We start from the raw sequence: 20,698 nt of genomic DNA on the forward strand, positions 1-20,698 counted from the left end.
GTGCACAATTGGCCCAGCGTCGTCCGGGTTTGGCCGGGGTAGGCCATCATTATAAATAAGAATTGTTTACAAATGTAAAACATGCAGTCAGCTTTTTGACGGCCCGAAGTGACATTAACTTTTTTCCCCTCATGACAGCAGAGAGAAAAATCTGCCGTTTTAAAGTTATTTCCTGCAATTCTTCACATTTGGCCATTGGGTGGAGAGAAATGTTTGCAATTTTTAATATGATATCTGAGTGAGAGTGACTAATAAAATCAATGGGCCCTGGTCGGTAATTCAACCATGATTACTACAAGTTTAGATAGCTGGCATGACTAACTTACCAATCTAAACAATGTTAGCTGATACGTGCTGTCAGAGACGGACATATTGTAGGGGTGGAATTGATCACAGGGCTACAAAAGAAGCAGTTGCCCATCCCCCGCTGTAGACAAACATTGATATGGACTGAAGCCTTTTAAAGATGGCGTCGACAGAGAGGGCTGCCTCGCTTCTAGTCCTTTTACAAGCATTTTGCTACACTCCCAATAAGATCTGCTAACCATGTATATGTGACCAATAATATTTGATTTGAAGCCGTTCAGATCCAGTGACATTGTGTCAAGCAGGCCTGTATGTTGCTGCACATTTCCCTATGAGAAATGAAAGTATTCACTATATTTATTAATTGATCTATCTACTAGAGAATACAACTGTAGCCACTGCATGTTCAGACCTGGTGTGAAACAGGCACTACTACACAACATTGTGTTAGTGAGAACTAGGTCAGACATTTTGTAAAGAGCTCATAGCAGCGTACAGTAGCAGCTCTGTCCGGAAGAGGATGTTTATGGTGTGGTACGGATGCTGTCCGAAGTCGTGTGCCATTTTTCATTTTTAATATCGTCGTCACTGAAAGGTTCCAGAGGGACTAACCTTTATGCAGGATACCATTTCTCATGTGTTAAGGAGATTATTCCTTCCCAGAGGGAGCATTAAGGTTATTTTAAGGTCTGTTTTAACAGTGTGAGTTTTGGGGTACTAGAGGTTCTGATTAACAGTGTCTGTGTTAGCGGAGTGGTGTGGAGTTTCACATTTTACAATTCTATCTCAATGGCTGAGGCTTTTTTTATGTTACAGTATTATGATTTTGAAATGCACTTAAAATCACCTGTCCTCTGTAGAAATGATCTATATATTAAGCTGTTGCTGAGATACAGTAAACTATATCACGTCCCAGCCTGGGTAGCCTATATGAGAACGTCTTGCTCGCCTTCTCTGACTTATCCCATTTGTTTTGAAGTTGTGTCTCTATCTCCTCAATTTAAAGTCCCTAGTTGGACTCATCCAAGCTAAACTGTTTATATTTGCCCATCAAACAGTCTTTCTATTGGTGCAGAGGCCTGAGCCTTGGCTGTTTTGACTGGGTGTCGAGTTGCATTAACATCAGGACACCAAAACAAACCCTGCCTTTATTGCTTTGGGTACATCCCTCCCTCCCCCAAAGACCTCTTTGTCTCCCCCAGCTCTTTCTCTCTCTCAAACACCCCCCTCTCTCTCCCCTCTCTCTCTCTCTCTGTCTTCCTCTGTCTCTCGCTCTTTTTTTTCTCTCCCTGCCTATCTTTCTCTGTCTCCTTCTCTCCCCCTCTCTCTCTTTCTTTCTCTCTCTCTCTGTCTCTCACTCTCTCTCTCTCTCCCTCCCCCCTAACTGTCCCTCTGTCTCTCATTCTCCATCTAATGAAGCAGGCTAGCGTTAGCTCAGCCTCTGGAAAGGGTCAGCATGCATTTCAGCACAGGGCTCAAGGAGAGATTATCTGCTCGTTTGACAGCTTTTGGTTTTGAGCCACCCGCTCTCACAGTCACACTGATCTTGATATGATACAGATGTGTCAACATGCTACTACTGTGTTAGCCTGCTACTGTAATAATGGATCTGCAGGAGCTGGTTTCAACTGATGCCTGGTGAGAAATCAGTTGACGACACAGGCTGAAAGGCTCATCCCTATGTTCCAGGTATCGCGTCAGGGGAGAGACATTTCACAGTCAGAGCAGGGCCTGAGCCAGCGACCGTTTAGTGTCGGTTTCCAAACTGACTGGATGTTCACACTCGTTTCACCTCCTCGTACTCCTAATCCTCCTCTTCCTTCTCTTCTCCCTTCCCTCCTCTTCCTCCTTTCAGCATTGAGTCCCTGGATGTCAGGATTCTCTCTTCCCGGAGTGAAGGACTTTTCCCAGCTGACCCTTGACCTGACCAGAAACCAGCTGATTGTGGGAGCTAGGTGAGATACACACACACACACACACAAACCCAAGCGCACACACACACACACATGTGCAACCCACACACAGAACACCTATTTTACATGTACACACACATCCAACACAACAGACTTTTGCTTGTTTTTTACTGACGTAGAATATGCCATCATGTTGGTTAGAACTCTCTCTCCTCTATCTTCAGAAATCACCTCTTCAGACTGAGTCTCAGTAATGCTTCTCTCCTACAGGTAAGCTGTTCACAGCTCTCCATGCTCCCACTGTTATTACAAACCACATTACTTAGGGCTGTTTTCACTCTTCCAAATGGTAGCTAGGCAACCATATAGTTTGTTGAAATTGTAGAAGAGACCAGACACATCAGAGTAACTGTTGGCCAGTAGGCTCCGTTCCTTAGCTGAGTGGGGGGAGGGGGTTAGGAATGTCAACACACTGGGGGTTTACTGGGCCAGATTGGTGTTTACCAGGAGTTACATCACACAGGAGCGGGATCTACCCAGCTACCTTTACTCTGCCCCCTCACTCTCAAATTGCACCCCCCCCTCTCTCTGTCAATTTCAATTCAAAGGGGCTTTATTGGCATGGGAAACACATGTTTACATTGCCAAAGCAAGTGAAATACATAATAAGCAAAAGTGAAATAAACTTTACATTTACAGAAATAATAAAGAAATGTCAAATTCAGATTATGTGCAAATAGTTAAAGAACAAAAGGGAAAATTAATAAACATTAATCTCTCTTTTTATTTCTCTCTGTCTCATTCTCTCTATCCCTTGTCTCCTCTCCCTCCCCTGATCCCTACTCTGTCATTGCTAAATGGTTGATCAATTTGATGTCAGTCATGAACTTTCTGTCAGTTTTGTCCTGAGGGCCACGTCATTGCTTTCTTGGGATAACACCCATCAAACGTCTCCCTAAAATCAATCTGAATAAGCTGTTTTGGAAATGTCACAGTGCTGCAGAATGCACAAATGTCTTCCTGTCCATCCAGCCGTCCGGCTGTCTTAGGGATATTATAAATATATTGCATCTCTTACAATGGCTCCTTGATATGTCATTAACTGTATGAATTGCTTTTCATCAGTATACAACTAAAGGACATACCGTGAACATTACAAAGAACCTCTCTCCTTTAATGATATGATTGGAGTGTTCTTTCTCTACGAATTATGATCCATTTGTATCCATGGATACAAGGTACAATGATTTTATTTGCAAGTTCAAGGATGACTGCATATAACATCAATAATTTCTTACAAGGTTGTTTTACAATTTCAATATACAGATGTAGTATCTTAATTTGATAACCCTTTTGCAGGAGAACCTACCTGCAATGCAGGAAATGTTAACTTGTAGTATATTTCAGGTTTAAATTGGCTTCGGAAGTTTGTAATTTCCACTTCTAAAGGGTTAGGTTTCAAATCTGATTTTATGAATTTGTGGCTATGCTAGCGAGTGACCACTCCGCAGTGCTGCCTCCAGAACAACATTCATGATGAATAACGCTAATATGCTACAAAGACTACCATTAATTATAATCCGCATAATAATTCAAATTTCCTGTTGCTGCAGGATTTTTTTCCTGCTGTAGCAAACTGGTTCAAATTAAGATCCTACGCTGTACCACTATCGACAAATGTTAGAATGTTAAACGTGCCTTATAGTACTGAACTTTGTTGTCAGTATACTTCCAGGTACGTAAGGAGTGTAGTCAGTATACTGTACATCCAGGTACTTAAGGAGTGTAGTCCGTATACATCCAGGTACGTAAGGAGTGTAGTCAGTATACATCCAGGTACGTAAGGAGTGTAGTCAGTATACATCCAGGTACGTAAGGAATGTAGTCAGTATACATCCAGGTACGTAAGGAGTGTAGTCCGTATACATCCAGGTACGTAAGGAGTGTAGTCCGTATACATCCAGGTACGTAAGGAGTGTAGTCAGTATACATCCAGGTACGTAAGGAGTGTAGTCCGTATACATCCAGGTACGTAAGGAGTGTAGTCAGTATACATCCAGGTACGTAAGGAGTGTAGTCAGTATACATCCAGGTACTTAAGGAGTGTAGTCAGTATACTGTACATCCAGGTACTTAAGGAGTGTAGTCAGTATACTGTACATCCAGGTAATTAAGGAGTGTAGTCAGTATACATCCAGGTACTTAAGGAGTGTAGTCAGTATACAGCCAGGTACTTAAGGAGTGTCCTTGAACAATGAGCTCACTGACCATCTCAATAAGAGTCTCATGTCATTCATCAACGCTATACTGAATGAACGGACAAGGAGCAAGCTGGAGGAGGGAGGGACATGTGTGACTTTGGAGGCCCTGGTCGGCCTATCAGAGCAAGCGAACCATGAATGACACCTCTGAGAACCAACTCCTTAATCGACCACTGCACCAGTGGCCACAATGGCATTATGCAAACACAGGGAAGAGTTTTCAGTTTGGTCATTCATTCACGCTTTGTCCCTGATCTTTAGAAGTAGATTTGGGAGCTCTGTTGTCAGGGTGACTGAGGGAAAAACTTTGTGGGAGTGAGTTTAGCAGTGAACTTTCACGAGGCTGAGGCTTGTTTCAGTGGCTCCAAAGTAAAGCACAGTGAAATGCTACAGTATACTGTAAGGTGTGTCAGTGTAAGGGCTCCCCTTAAGTTTGAGGGTCTGAGAGATATATCGGTTTAATAGGAAATAGTTTGAGCAGGTAAATAGTTATCAGCTATTTTAATGAAATTAAATTGCAGTCTTGGGCGGCAATTTTGGGCCTTGAGATGTGCACACAATTGTATTTACTACGTTTGTTTACACTGATATGTATGGTGTAAACAAACCTTGATTTGCAGTTTCAGACAGTTTCCCAAAACTATGATAACATTTCCCCCAAAAATGAGGTGCCGCTTTTCGCTCTCAGCTTTCTTCACCACAATGAAATTGTAGGAACAGAGAATAGAGTTTAATCATACTACTATTCTTATGCTGGATACATTTTTTTTGCCTTTATTTTACTAGGCAAGTCAGTTAAGAACAAATTCTTATTTTCATTGACGGCCGAGGAACAGTGGGTTAACTGCCTTGTTCAGGGGCAGAACGACTGTTTTTTTACCTTGTCAGCTTGGGGATTCGATCTTGCAACCTTTCGGTTACAAGTCCAATGCTCTAACCACTAGGCTACCTTACTGAACCCAAAACACTATTCCTTGGAAAGTTATATGCAAAATAGGGGAACCATGTGCAAATGTTGTTAGAACATTTTGTGTTCGCGGGATGACTTGTGTTTTTGTTTGGCCTGTGGTCAAGATCCAATTGTTGTAGCTATGGTGATTAGACTGGAGTGATTGAGTTGGGGGGTGTAGCCATGGTGATTAGACTGGAGTGATTGAGTTGGGGGGGGTGTAGCCATGGTGATTAGACTGGAGTGATTGAGTTGGGGGGGGGTGTAGCCATGGTGATTAGACTGGAGTGATTGAGTTGGGGGGGGTATAGCCATGGTGATTAGACTGGAGTGATTGACTGCAATCGAGGACAGAGTATTTTTATGCACAATGCGCTTCAGCACTCGGCGGTCCCATTCTGTGAGCTTGTGTGGCTAACCCCTTCGCAGCTGAGCCATTGTTGCTCCTAGACGTTCCACTTCACAATAACAGCACTTCCAGTTGACCGGGGAAGCTCCACCAGGGCAGTAATTGAGTTGGGGGGATCAGTGTAATGTAATTTGTCATGTCTTGCATTATCTGTGTAAATGTGCAAACAACAATTCATAGTTAACAGTATACATGTATTATACACTACAAAAGTATGTTGACACTGGCTTGTCGAACATCTCATTTCAAAATCATGAACATTAATATGGAGTTGGTCCCCCCTTTGCTGCTATAACAGCCTCCACTCTTCTGGGAAGGCTTTCCACTAGATGTTGGAACATTGCTGCGGGGACTTGCTTCCATTTACCTACAAAAGTATAAATGAGGTCGGGCACTGATGTTGGGCAATTAGGCCTGGCTCACAGTCGGTGTTTCAATCCATCCCAAAGGGGTTCAATGGGTTTGAGGTCAGGGCTCTGTGCAGGCCAGTCAAGTTCTTCCACACCGATCTCAACAAACCATTTCTGTATGGACCTCGCTTTGTGCACGGGGGCATTGTCATGTTGAAACAGGAAAGGGCCTTCACCAAACTGTTGCCACAAAGTTGGAAGCACAGAATCGTCTAGAATGTCATTGTATGCTGTAGCGTTAAGATTTCCCTTCACTGGAACTAAGTGGCCTAGCCCGAACCATGAAAAACAGCCTCCCATTATTCCTCCTCCACCAGACTTTACAGATGGCACTATGCATTTGGGTAGTGTGGCAAACCTCTTCAAAGTTAGGAGCGTTTGTCACAAATTAAGGGGAAACTGTCACCAAAGTCAGCCCAGAATGAAAGTTATTTCGAACATGACAGTACCTGTGTGTTTGTTTCGCTGTCCTGGTCCACCCAGACCGCAGGTAAGGTCAAGGATAGCAGGGTTCGGTACACAAATCTGGTTCTCGGTAGGTCCAGGTCTAAACGCCAACAGGTAAGTCCAAAACAGTCCAGCACGTACACGGTAAATCCAGCCAATGTAGATTGTCTCTTTCTCTATGGTTCATAGATCCTTCCCGCCCTCTCTCTCTCTTCCTGGTTTTTCTTGACCTTTTATCTGTGGGTCGGCTCCACCTTCTGAGGGTTCCCCTTGCTTCTGGGAATTGTAGTTTTGGCAGTCGGCCATTTTGTGATCTGTAGTTCTGATCGGGGTGGCCATTTTAGTGATCGGGCAGAGCCCGTTTATTAGTTCTGCCCTCACATATCTGCCATTTATCACTCGACCCCCTTCTTTGCCACACATCTCCCCCCTAGATCCGACCCCCTAGGTCGGGCTACCGCAGCAAAATATGCGTGCATGCGGGATAACCCATCCACATTTCCCATTTCCTTTCCTGCTCTCTGTTTCAAGTCAAAGTGAAACGGTTGGAGACTCAAAAACCACTGCATCACCCGAGCGTTCTTCTCTTTAGCCCTATGCATCCAGGTGAGTGGTGCATGGTCACTGATGAGGGTGAAGTGGCGCCCCAGCAGGTAGTATTTCAGGCTTTCCAGAGCCCACTTTACTGCCAGCGCCTCTTTCTCAACAACTGAGTAGTTGGTTTCCCGTGGTTCCAGCTTCCTGCTTAAAAACAGGATGGGGTGTTCCACCCCTTCTACCTCTTGGGACAGCACTGCTCCCAAGCCGACCTCTGAAGCATCCGTCTGAACCACAAACTCTCTCTAAAAGTCTGATTCCACAGCACTGGATTACAGCAGAGGGCCTCCTGTAATGTCCTAAATGCTTTGGTGGCCCTTTCATCCCACTTGACCATGTTTGGCCCTCTGGCTCTAGTCATGTCGGTGAGTGGGGCGGCCACTGTGGCATAACTTGGGATGAACTTCTGGTAGTACCCGGTCAGCCCTAGGAAGGCTCGAACCTGCTTCTTATTTACTGGTTTCGGCCATTCTCTAATTGCCTCCACCTTCTTACGTTGGGGTTTGATTAATCCTCTTCCCACTGTGTATCCCAGATACTCAGTTTCCTCTAACCCCACATAACACTTGGCAGGGTGCGCTGTGAGCCCTGCCTTTCTAAAGGCGTCTAACACTGCCTGTACCCGGGGTAAGTGGGATTCCCAATCTGGGCTGTAGATCCCCACATCATCCAAATAAGCTGCGGCGTATGCTTGGTGCGGTTTTAGGACCTTGTCCATGAGCCGTTGAAAGGTGGCTGGGGCCCCGTGTAGGCGGAATGGCATGACGGTGTATTGAAACAAACCATCAGGGGTTGCAAAGGCTGTCTTTTCTTTGGCCCTGGGGGTCAGAGGAATTTGCCAGTACCCTTTTGTCAGGTCCAGGGTCGTAATGTACCGAGCTTTACCAATTTTCTCCAGTAGTTCGTCTACTCTGGGCATGGGGTAGGCATCAAACTTGGAGATTTCATTTACCTTCCGAAAGTCGTTACAGAACCGCAAAGACCCATCGGGCTTGGAGACCATCACAATTGGGCTAGACCACTCACTATGTGACTCTTCGATCACTCCAGCTGTCAACATTTTCTCCCTCTCTGCCGTCCTTTCGAAGGTGGTAAGATATGCTTCCACATCATCCTGCGCTGTCATTTTTTGAAGAAAATGATTGGCCCACCTTTGGGTATTTACAGCTGGTAACTGAGCCCCAATTTGGTCCGCTAGCACCTTTAGGCCTTCTCTTAACTCCCGGGTGTTTCTCTCTTGCTCTTCTCTGAGCAGCTGGTTGGTGCGGTGCTGGACCTGTAACGTGTCCTGATACATTCGCATTGCATCCTGATGAGCTATTTGTTGAGCTCTAGTTGCCTCTTGTTGGGCGGCCGCCGCTTGTAACAGGGCCTGTATGGCTCCCTCCATACTAATTTTCCTGAAAAAAACTGTCCTAACCAAACAAAGCCACAAAAAAAATTAAAAAAATAAACCTGACTCCCCTTTGGAGTGCTAACTAAACTTTTTTTTCTTTCCTACCTAACCAGCGGTATGGTTAATCTACTGCCCACATTCTCAACCACGTGTGACAAACCTCTTCAAAGTTAGGAGCGTTTGTCACAAATTAAGTGGGAAACTGTCACCAAAGTCAGCCCAGAATGAAAGTTATTTCGAACATGACAGTACCTGTGTGTTTGTTTCGCTGTCCTGGTCCACCCAGGCCGCAGGTAAGGTCAAGGATAGCAGGGTTCGGTACACAAATCTGGTTCTCGGTAGGTCCAGGTCTAAACGCCAACAGGTAAGTCCAAAACAGTCCAGCACGTACACGGTAAATCCAGCCAATGTAGATTGTCTCTTTCTCTATGGTTCATAGATCCTTCCTTCCCGCCCTCTCTCTCTCTTCCTGGTTTTTCTTGACCTTTTATCTGTGGGTCGGCTCCACCTTCTGAGGGTTCCCCTTGCTTCTGGGAATTGTAGTTTTGGCAGTCGGCCATTTTGTGATCTGTAGTTCTGATCGGGGTGGCCATTTTAGTGATCGGGCAGAGCCCGTTTATTAGTTCTGCCCTCACATATCTGCCATTTATCACTCGACCCCCTTCTTTGCCACAGTAGGTAGTGTTCTCCTGGAATCCTCCAAACCCAGATTAGTCCGTTGGACTGCCAGATGGTGAAGCGTGATTCATGACTCCAGAGAACGCGTTTCCACTGCTCTAGAGTCCAATGGCGGCAAGCTTTACACCACTCCAGCCGACGCATGGCATTGCGCATGGTGATCTTAAGCTTGTGTGCGGCTGCTCGGTCATGGAAATCCATTTCATGAAGCTCTCGACGAACAGTTCTTGTGCTGATGTTGCTTCCAGAGGCAGTTTGGAACTCGGTAGTGAGTGCTGCAATCGAGGACAGAGTATTTTTACGAGCAACGCGCTTCAGCACTCGGATGTCCCGTTCTGTGAGCTTTTGTGGCCTACCACTTCGCGGCTGAGCCATTGTTGCTCCTAGACGTTCCACTTCACAATAACAGCACTTACAGTTGACCGGGGAAGCTCCAGCAGGGCAGAAATTTGATGAACTGACTTGTTGGAAAGGTGGCATCCTATGATGGTGCCACGTTGAAAGTCAGTATGGGTCATTCTACTGTCAATGTTTGTCTATGGAGATTGCATGGCTGTGCTCTCAATTTTATACACTTGTCAGCAACGGTGTGGCTAAACTTTTGTGTATGTATAATAGTATATACAATACATATCCCATACTAAATCTGATTTAGCAAGGATCCAATCTACACATTCTGTCCACGTTATTGTGCACACGTTTATATGCAATTTTTTTGTGTGTCATTTTCTTCTCCAGGCAGTAGAATGGGGACCAGATGAAGACACCAAGCGGTCGTGTCAGAGCAAAGGAAAGACAGAGGTATTATAGCTGTCTGGCAGTTCTGGACTATTTAGATAGAGAAAGACAGATGACTGGTAGAGTTCTACATTAAAGGGGCTGCCCTCACCAGAGATATTTAGATAGAGAAAGACAGATGACTGGTAGAGTTCTACATTAAAGGGGCTGCCCTCACCAGAGATATTTAGATAGATAAAGCCAGATGACTGGTAGAGTTCTACATTAAAGGGGCTGCCCTCACCAGAGATATTTAGATAGAGAAAGACAGATGACTGGTAGAGTTCTACATTAAAGGGGCTGCCCTCACCAGAGATATTTAGATAGATAAAGACAGATGACTGGTAGAGTTCTACATTAAAGGGGCTGCCCTCACCAGAGATATTTAGATAGAGAAAGACAGATGACTGGTAGAGTTCTACATTAAAGGGGCTGCCCTCACCAGAGATATTTAGATGGAGAAAGACAGACGACTGTCACGGTTGTCGTAGGAAGGAGCGGACCAAAGTGCAGCGTGTGTGTCATTCCACATTTTATTTTCACTGTGAAACTATGCAATACATAAACATAAACTAAAGAACAAAAAACAACAAACCGTGACGCAGAGGTGAAACATACACTAACTCAAAAACAATCTCCCACAAACCCAGGTGGGGAAAAACACCTACTTAAGTATGATCTCCAATCAGAGACAACGATGACCAGCTGCCTCTAATTGGAGATCATCCCACACAAAGCCCAACATAGAAATACAAAACTAGAACATCACAACATAGAAAACTAAATTAGAAGAAAAAGGTCACGCCCTGACCTACTCTACCATAGAAAATAACAGCTTTCTATGGTCAGGACGTGACAACGACCGGTAGAGTTCTACATTAAAGGGGCTGCCCTCACCAGAGATATTTAGATAGAGAGAGACAGACGACTGGTAGAATTCTACATTAAAGGGGCTGCCCTCACCAGAGATATTTAGATAAAGACAGATGACTGGTAGAGTTCTACATTAAAGGGGCTGCCCTCACCAGAGATATTTAGATAGAGAAAGACAGATGACTGGTAGAGTTCTACATTAAAGGGGCTGCCCTCACCAGAGATATTTAGATAGATTCAATGAAATGTACTAGAAGCTGTACTAACCTTGTACAGGAATAAATGAACATAGACTATTGTATGGTGGTGTTATGTTCCCGCCCCCGCAGGATGAGTGTCAGAACTACATCCGGGTCCTGCTCATCACCGGGAGGCGGATCTTTACCTGTGGAACCAACGCCTTTACCCCCGTCTGCACCACCCGGCAGGTAAGAGGGAGAGGGAGAGGAGGATGAAGATAGAGTTGAAGGAGATGAGAGAGGAGTAACAGGAGAGGGAGAGGAGTAACAGGAGAGGGGGGATGAGAGAGGAGTAACAGGAGAGGGGGATGAGAGAGGAGTAACAGGAGGGGAGGGGGATGAGAGAGGAGTAACAGGAGAGGGAGATGAGAGAGGAGTAACAGGAGAGGGAGATGAGAGAGGAGTAACAGGAGAAACAGGAGAGGGAGATGAGAGAGGAGTAACAGGAGAGGGAGATGAGAGAGGAGTAACAGGAGACGTTGGAGTGGGCTTATGGTAGAGAAACTAACATTCAATTCTCTGGCAACAGCTCTGGTGGACATTCCTGCAGTCAGCATGCCAATTGCACCCCCCCCCGCCTTAAAAATTTGAGACATCTGTGGCGTTGTGTAACAAAACTGTACATTTTAGAGTGGCCTTTTATTGTCCCCCACATAAGATGCACTAACAGGGATGTAAACAAATTTGTGGCCAAAATTTTAGAGAAATAAGCTTTTTGTGCATATGGAACATTTCTGGGATTTTTTATTTCAGCAGATGAAACATGGGACCAACACTTTCCATGTTGTGTTTCTATTTTTGTTCAGTATAGTATGAAGTGATGTTTTGGCCATGCATACTATATAGCAGGTGTCTGCACCAAAACCGGCCCGCGGGGGATTTACGTTTTTGGTAAAATAAAGATTCATTTAAGAAATCTGTTCCCCAGTATTCCCACGAGTAAAAAAGGAGACATGATCGTGTCTCAATGTAATTAACATATGAAGGGATTGTTATTTTCAAATACAATATATTTTTCGGCTTAGTTGTGGTCTATTTACAGTGTACAAATTATAATAATTATGTTCCGGGCCCCCGACATCCGCTCCGACAGAAATCATCCCGCAGCTGAATGGAGTGGCTTGTTCCTGCTGTATAGGATCCTAGTATGGACATACCTCTATGTAAACACCCTCTATCCTCACCCTTCTTCCATCCTCTTCCAGATAGGAAACATCAGTCGGGTGATGGACACGGTGAACGGGGTGGCGAGATGCCCCTACGACCCGCGTCACAACTCCACTGCCATGGTAACAGAGAAGGGCGAACTCTACGCCGCCACTGTCATCGACTTCTCGGGTCGTGACCCCGTCATCTACCGTAGCCTTGGTAACATGCCGCCGCTGCGAACAGCCCAGTACAACTCCAAATGGCTCAACGGTAAACACTCATCTGTACCATAAACTCTTAGAAAAAAAGAGAACGCTTAGAAGAACCCTTTTTGGTGCCAGGTAGAACCTTTTTAGTTCCAGGTAGAACCCTTTTGGGATCCATGTTGAACCCCCAAAAGGGTTCTACCTAGAGCCAAAAAGGGTTATCCTATAGGGACAGCCGAATAACCCTTTTGGAACTCTTTTGTCTAATAGTGTAGGAATAGAATTGGATCATGACTGTACTTCCTGCTTTGCTTCCTGGCTATGGGTACATTCAATATGGCTGCCGGTCCAGCCATCAGGGAACATAGACTTGATGGGGTATTTGCATTCTAGCAATTCTATTTCAATGCCAGTACATTACTGAACAGCCAACTGTAACTGGCTAGAGGCACTCCTTATGTTCTAACGTGAAAGGAATCCTAGAGGATGAGTCATAATGGTAATAGGAAAGTGTAAGGAAGAGAAAGATACTGATTCCATGCCAAGAACATCATTGCTCACATTCCTGCCGCTGCATCAGACGTTTGGAGCTGAAATACCATATCTCATGCCTAACTTACACCTTCCCTCCATCTCTTTCTCTATTCCTCTCTTCTCCCCTCCCTCTCGCCCTTCCCTTCTCCCTACTTCTCCTCCTCTCCTCCTCCCCTCCCTCCTCCAGACCCTCACTTTATCTCAGTCTATGAGGTGGGTCTTTTCACCTATTTCTTCCTGAGAGAGAACGCAGTCGAACACGACTGCGGTCGGACCGTGTTCTCCCGGGTCGCCCGGGTCTGTAAGAACGACGTGGGCGGTCGCTTCCTATTGGAGGACACTTGGACTACGTTCATGAAGGCGCGGTTGAACTGCTCGCGGTCAGGAGAAATCACCTTCTACTATAACGAGCTGCAGAGCACCTTCTATCTGCCCGAACAGGACCTCATCTACGGCATCTTCACCACCAACGTGTGAGTGAGAGTGACACACGTGCACATACACACAGACACACACCTACACACAGACGCACATACACACACACATAAAATGAACACACACATTGTCAGTCATACACACACAGGCACTTTTACATGTACAGAACCAGTCAAAAGTTTGGACACACCTACTCATTCAAGGGTTTTTCTTAATTTTTTACTATTTTCTACATTGCAAAGCTGTCATCAAGGCAAAGGGTGGCTACTTTGAAGAATCTCAAATATTTGTTTAACACTTTTTTGCTTACTACATGATTCCATATGTGCTATTTCATAGTTTTGATATCTTCACTATTATTCTACAATGTATAAAATAGTAAAAATAAAGAAAAACCCTGGAATGAGTAGGTGTGTTCAAACGTTTGACTGGTACTGTAAATATATATATGTATAGATGTAGGCACACACCCACACACACACACACACACACACACACACACACACACACACACACACACACACACACACACACACACACACACACACACACATCTGCAAAAGTACAAGGAGGACCTTTAAAACAGCCCCAATAAGTGAATGACAGCATAATTTAGTAGCCACACACACACACACACAACAGACGCACAAGCTCACTTACACATACCTTTATTCTCCATCTATCCAGTCCCACTTTGTTTTAGTCAATGTATTTACACATTGCCCTAACAGCATCCTGCTGAGGCTGAAGGTTTTACAGATGCTAAGAAGCATATTACAAAGGGACTACAACCCAGCGAGGCAATCCTCTCTTGTAATTTCAGGCTGTTTGGACAAATGCTGAGAGGAGGGAAGTGAAAATCACTTCTAGAGTCTTTTCTCCTGTCTCTGTCTGTGTTGGTGCCCTTGGCGTAGCGACAGAGCAGAACCTTGTCTGGGAGAGACGTTTTAGTCCGCAAGGAAGAATGGTGTTGGAGGATAACCAGCTGAGAACATTTCTGTGTGACTGTGAAACACTTAAATAGTTTTCAAACTCAAAGGGTTGTGGAAATCGATTGTGGTCAACCATTTGTGTTAGTTAACCCTATCAGGTTTTGGGTTGCTGTCTGTCTGTCTGTCTGTCTGTCTGTCAGTCAGTGTGTCGGTCCTACTCTGTGCATAGCCCAAAGCATCATATTCTGTTCAGAACCCCTCTCTGTCAGTCTGTAGTCCCATGTTCCTCCTCCTTGGTCTGTTCAGAACCCCTCTCTGTCAGTCTGTAGTCCCATGTTCCTCCTCCTTGGTCTGTTCAGAACCCCTCTCTGTCAGTCTGTAGTCCCATGTTCCTCCTCCTTGGTCTGTTCAGAACCCCTCTCTGTCAGTCTGTAGTCCCATGTTCCTCCTCCTTGGTCTGTTCAGAACCCCTCTCTGTCAGTCTGTAGTCCCATGTTCCTCCTCCTTGGTCTGTTCAGAACCCCTCTCTGTCAGTCTGTAGTCCCATGTTCCTCCTCCTTGGTCTGTTCAGAACCCCTCTCTGTCAGTCTGTAGTCCCATGTTCCTCCTCCTTGGTCTGTTCAGAACCCCTCTCTGTCAGTCTGTAGTCCCATGTTCCTCCTCCTTGGTCTGTTCAGAACCCCTCTCTGTCAGTCTGTAGTCCCATGTTCCTCCTCCTTGGTCTGTTCAGAACCCCTCTCTGTCAGTCTGTAGTCCCATGTTCCTCCTCCTTGGTCTGTTCAGAACCCCTCTCTGTCAGTCTGTAGTCCCATGTTCCTCCTCCTTGGTCTGTTCAGAACCCCTCTCTGTCAGTCTGTAGTCCCATGTTCCTCCTCCTTGGTCTGATACAGTACAGTCAGATACAGTACAGTCAGCTACAGCCAGCTACAGTAGTCAGCTACTGTACAGTCAGATACAATACAGTCAGCTACAGCCAGATACAGTACAGTCTGCTACAGTACAGTCTGCTACAGTCTGCCACAGTACAGTCAGCTACAGTCTGATACAGTACAGTCAGATACAGTACAGTCTTCCCTGTGGCTCAGTTGGTAGAGCATGGTGTTTGCAATGCCAGGGTTGTGGGTTCGATTCCCACGGGGGGCCAGCACAAAAAACAAAAAAAAAGAAATGCATGAAATGAAATGTATGCATTCACTACTGTAAGTCGCTCTGGATAAGAACGTCTGCTAAATGACTAAAATGTAAATGTCTGCTACAGTACAGTCTGATACAGTACAGTCTGATACAGTACAGTCTGATACAGTACAGTCAGTTACAGTACAGTCAGCTACAGTACAGTCCGCTACAGTACAGTCCGCTACAGTACAGTCCGCTACAGTGCAGTCCGCTACAGTGCAGTCCGCTACAGTGCAGTCCGCTACAGTGCAGCCCGCTACAGTGCAGCCCGCTACAGTGCAGCCCGCTACAGTCAGCTACAGTACAGTCCGCTACAGTCAGCTACAGTACAGCCTGCTACAGTACAGTCCGCTACAGTACAGTCCGCTACAGTGCAGTCCGCTACAGTGCAGTCCGCTACAGTACAGCCTGCTACAGTACAGTCCGCTACAGTACAGTCCGCTACAGTCAGCTACAGTACAGTCCGCTACAGTCAGCTACAGTACAGCCTGCTACAGTACAGTCCGCTACAGTACAGTCCGCTACAGTGCAGTCCGCTACAGTACAGCCCGCTACAGTACAGCCTGCTACAGTACAGTCCGCTACAGTGCAGTCCGCTACAGTGCAGTCCGCTACAGTACAGCCTGCTACAGTACAGTCCGCTACAGTACAGTCCGCTACAGTCAGCTACAGTACAGTCAGCTACAGTGCAGCCTGCTACAGTGCAGCCCGCTACAGTGCAGTCCGCTACAGTATAGCCTGCTACAGTACAGTCCGCTACAGTACAGTCCGCTACAGTCAGCTACAGTACAGCCTGCTACAGTACAGCCTGCTACAGTGCAGCCCGCTACAGTGCAGCCCGCTACACTGCAGTCCGCTACAGTACAGCCTGCTACAGTACAGCCTGCTAAAGTACAGTACCCCAGTGGTTCCTTTCATACCTGTACTAATGGTCCTATTGAGAGAGAGAGAGAGCGGTAGCATCAGTTTGGGCCCATATTACTGGCACAGGCACTCTTCTGTCTGAGGTCCATTTTGGAATCGCCCAGGGCAGAGCTAAAAGGCTTGTAAACTCTGAGGTATTGAGAAAGACATCTTATCCCAGTCGCACAGACAAAAGACAGGCTGCAAGGCATTGAAACGATAGTGATCTCAGGTATCCTCCAGGGATAACAGGAACAACTCTGAAAGACCTTAGTGATGAAGACGTGGCGTGTCTTGATCTGCGCCTGGATCTCTCTGATACGGAGGGTTTTACCATATAAATAGAATCTACAGAAAGGGCTTGGAACCTCTAACCCTGGCAATTTGACTGTTACACGGGTGCCCTCGCAATGGCTGCCAGTCCACCCATTATGCCATCATTAACTTGAATGTTCTGTAGATTCTATTACTATGAGTTTTGCCTTGTGTGTCGGTTGCAGTTCCTTGTTGTAGTCCTTATCTACTTACCCTTTCACTCCTTTTACCAGTGAATACTTTGTCTGTTTTGCAGCTGAGAGGTTTGAATGACTGTGAGGAATGTTTAAGGGAGCTGGTCTATAGGAAATAAAGACAACCAAGTCTGTGGGAGATCATCAAAAATCATTATCCTGTCATTATCCTGTCATTATCCTGTCATTATCCAATTATGTGCCATATTATACCTTATATTCATAGTGATGATAACTATTATAATTGATAGATAAATGTCTCTGTATATTGTAGATGTCATTAAGCTCTCTTTTGAACTAAGAATATAAGTAGGTCTTACACATCAATTCAGTTCTTTATGAACAGTGGTTTCTTGTATCAAATAGGCTGCTGTATTTTTCCTGCTGATGTACGTGCAACGGGCTTTATAAATGTATTTGATGGATTGGATTGAAAAAAGTGGACGGCGCTCAACCAACGTGAGTCGAGGTGCAACCAAAACATTTGATCATCATTGAAAAGGAAAGGGCACAACGCTCGCTCACCGTTAAAAACAGCATCGATTGGTTCACTGCCATGGCCTCTGAGTCACGGTTTCCTGACGTCTTTATGTCCCTCTCCTCCTAACAGGAACAGCATCTCTGCGTCAGCTGTGTGTGCTTTCAACCTCAGCGCCATCACCCAGGCTTTCAACGGACCGTTCCGTTACCAGGAGAACCCTCGTACAAGCTGGCTCTCCACCCCCAACCCCATCCCCAACTTCCAGGTAGGGGACGATGCAAAGTCTACTGTCTGGTCTTCTACTAGATTCCTTATTTCACTGTTTCCCAGCCCTCTACTCAGGGACCAAGATGTTTCACGTATGTCTTGTAGCTCTGAACTAGCACACCTCATTTGAGTCGGTGACTCAAATGAGCCTTTCATCACACCTGATTCCACTAGTCAGTGACTCAAATGAGCCTTTCATCACACCTGATTCCACTAGTCGGTGACTCAAATGAGCCTTTCATCACACCTGATTCCACTAGTCGGTGACTCAAATGAGCCTTTCATCACACCTGATTCCACTAGTCGGTGACTCAAATGAGCCTTTCATCACACCTGATTCCACTAGTCGGTGACTCAAATGAGCCTTTCATCACACCTGATTCCACTAGTCGGTGACTCAAATGAGCCTTTCATCACACCTGATTCCACTAGTCGGTGACTCAAATGAGCCTTTCATCACACCTGATTCCACTAGTCGGTGACTCAAATGAGCCTTTCATCACACCTGATTCCACTAGTCGGTGACTCAAATGAGCCTTTCATCACACCTGATTCCACTAGTCGGTGACTCAAATGAGCCTTTCATCACACCTGATTCCACTAGTCGGTGACTCAAATGAGCCTTTCATCACACCTGATTCCACTAGTCGGTGACTCAAATGAGCCTTTCATCACACCTGATTCCACTAGTCGGTGACTCAAATGAGCCTTTCATCACACCTGATTCCACTAGTCGGTGACTCAAATGAGCCTTTCATCACACCTGATTCCACTAGTCGGTGACTCAAATGAGCCTTTCATCACACCTGATTCCACTAGTCGGTGACTCAAATGAGCCTTTCATCACACCTGATTCCACTAGTCGGTGACTCAAATGAGCCTTTCATCACACCTGATTCCACTAGTCGGTGACTCAAATGAGCCTTTCATCACACCTGATTCCACTAGTCGGTGACTCAAATGAGCCTTTCATCACACCTGATTCCACTAGTCGGTGACTCAAATGAGCCTTTCATCACACCTGATTCCACTAGTCGGTGACTCAAATGAGCCTTTCATCACACCTGATTCCACTAGTCGGTGACTCAAATGAGCCTTTCATCACACCTGATTCCACTAGTCGGTGACTGAAATGAGCCTTTCATCACACCTGATTCCACTAGTCAGTGACTCAAATGATGTAACGCGGGTCGTATAAAGGGGACCAAGGCGCAGCGTGTATAGTGCTCATATTCACTTTTATTATGAAGACACTAGAACAAAACAACAAAACGACCGACAACAGTTCCGTCAGGTGAACATACACTAAACAGAAAACAACTTCCCACAAAACCCAGGAAGAAAAACCCCTACTTAAATATGATCTCTAATCAGAGGCAACGAGGATCAGCTGCCTCCAATTAGAGATCAACCCCAACATAGAAATAGAAAAACTAGAACTAAAACATAGAAATACAAAACAGAACAAACACTCCCTGTCACATCCTGACCTACTCTACCATAGAAAATAACAACTTACTATGGTCAGGACGTGACAAATGAGCCTTTCATCACACCTGATTCCACTAGTCAGTGACTCAAATGAGCCTTTCATCACACCTGATTCCACTAGTCAGTGACTCAAATGAGCCTTTCATCACACCTGATTCCACTAGTCAATGACTCAAATGAGCCTTTCATCACACCTGATTCCACTAGTCAATGACTCAAATGAGCCTTTCATCAAGCTCCTAGGCTCCACCTTGTGATCTCTGGTTTATTGCAAAATAAATCAGTATAATTTAGGAAAGGGACTTTTATGTTAAAAATCAAAAAGTTGTCCTTCCCTCTGTCTGCCCCCTCAGTGTGATACCCTGGAGGAGCGTGGTCCAGGGGAGAACCAGACGGAGCGCAGCCTGCAGGACGCCCAGCGTCTCTTCCTCATGTCTGACGTGGTGCAGCCCGTCTCCACCGACCCCCTCCTGTACCAGGACAACATCCGTTTCTCCAAGCTGGTGGTGGACATCGTGCAGGGCCGAGACACCCTCTACCACGTCATGTACATCGGCACTGGTGAATCAACAGGAAGGAGAGAGAGAGGGAGAGAGAGGGAGGGAGGGATAGAGGGAGAGGGAGAGAGAGAGGGAGGGAGAGAGGGAGGGAAACGGAAGCTAGATGTCTCATTTTGTCTGTTTGTCCAATAAGAATACGGCACCATCCTGAAGGCCCTCTCCACGACCAATAAAAGCATGCGGGGGTGTTACCTGGAAGAGATGAGGCTCCTCCCCGAGGGCGAAAGCGAGCCAATCAAGAGCCTTGAAATCCTCCACAGTGATAGGTCGTTGTTTGTGGGGCTTAGCGACAGGGTGCTGAAGATCCCACTGGAAAGATGCTCCAGCTACAAAACTGAAGGGTAAGAAGACCGCTTCAATACCACACCACTTATAGGCTGCAGTTCAATCAAACCTGCCTTTGCAATGTTTACGAAGTGTCTTTGTTTATAAACTACTTCCTTCTGGTTCTGGAAAGTGGATGTATCTACTGGTGAGGGCAAAGTCCAGAAGATAACAATAATATTGTATCAGTATTCTACCTGAAGCTAATCATCTTAGTGACAGTTAATTGGAAAGAAGCCAAACTTTCTGTCCTCCAGCCTAGCAGGGTCTGACTGATCCAGACAGGAAGTAGTCAAATGCAGGAATGGTGGCGTTATTACTGTTGTGACTACTGATATATGAGGTCTCCTACACCCCACAGCCCCCCGTAGCTTCCATAGGACCGCAGACACCCAATGATGTCTCACCTTACTGTACAGTATGAAGAATGGTGGTGTTATTACTATAATGGTATCACACCTTACTGTACAGTATGA

General features: G+C 45.6%; 1 protein-coding gene across 2 annotated transcripts in view; it reads left to right on the top strand.

The window, feature by feature from the left end:
• LOC106573968 (semaphorin-5B) overlaps positions 1-20,698 on the top strand; it is an 85,198-nt gene that overhangs the window by 42,608 nt on the left and 21,892 nt on the right. For both annotated transcript variants that reach the window (XM_045699370.1, XM_045699371.1), the window contains 9 exons: positions 2,162-2,261; positions 2,444-2,489; positions 10,105-10,167; positions 11,346-11,444; positions 12,461-12,674; positions 13,332-13,617; positions 17,710-17,845; positions 19,692-19,899; positions 20,032-20,239. In XM_045699370.1, the coding sequence (XP_045555326.1) occupies positions 2,162-2,261; positions 2,444-2,489; positions 10,105-10,167; positions 11,346-11,444; positions 12,461-12,674; positions 13,332-13,617; positions 17,710-17,845; positions 19,692-19,899; positions 20,032-20,239 (1,360 nt within the window). The remainder of the gene's footprint in view (positions 1-2,161; positions 2,262-2,443; positions 2,490-10,104; positions 10,168-11,345; positions 11,445-12,460; positions 12,675-13,331; positions 13,618-17,709; positions 17,846-19,691; positions 19,900-20,031; positions 20,240-20,698) is intronic.

Source organism: Salmo salar, chromosome ssa17 (assembly GCF_905237065.1).
Source record: "Salmo salar chromosome ssa17, Ssal_v3.1, whole genome shotgun sequence".
Classification (NCBI taxonomy): Eukaryota; Metazoa; Chordata; class Actinopteri; order Salmoniformes; family Salmonidae; genus Salmo; species Salmo salar.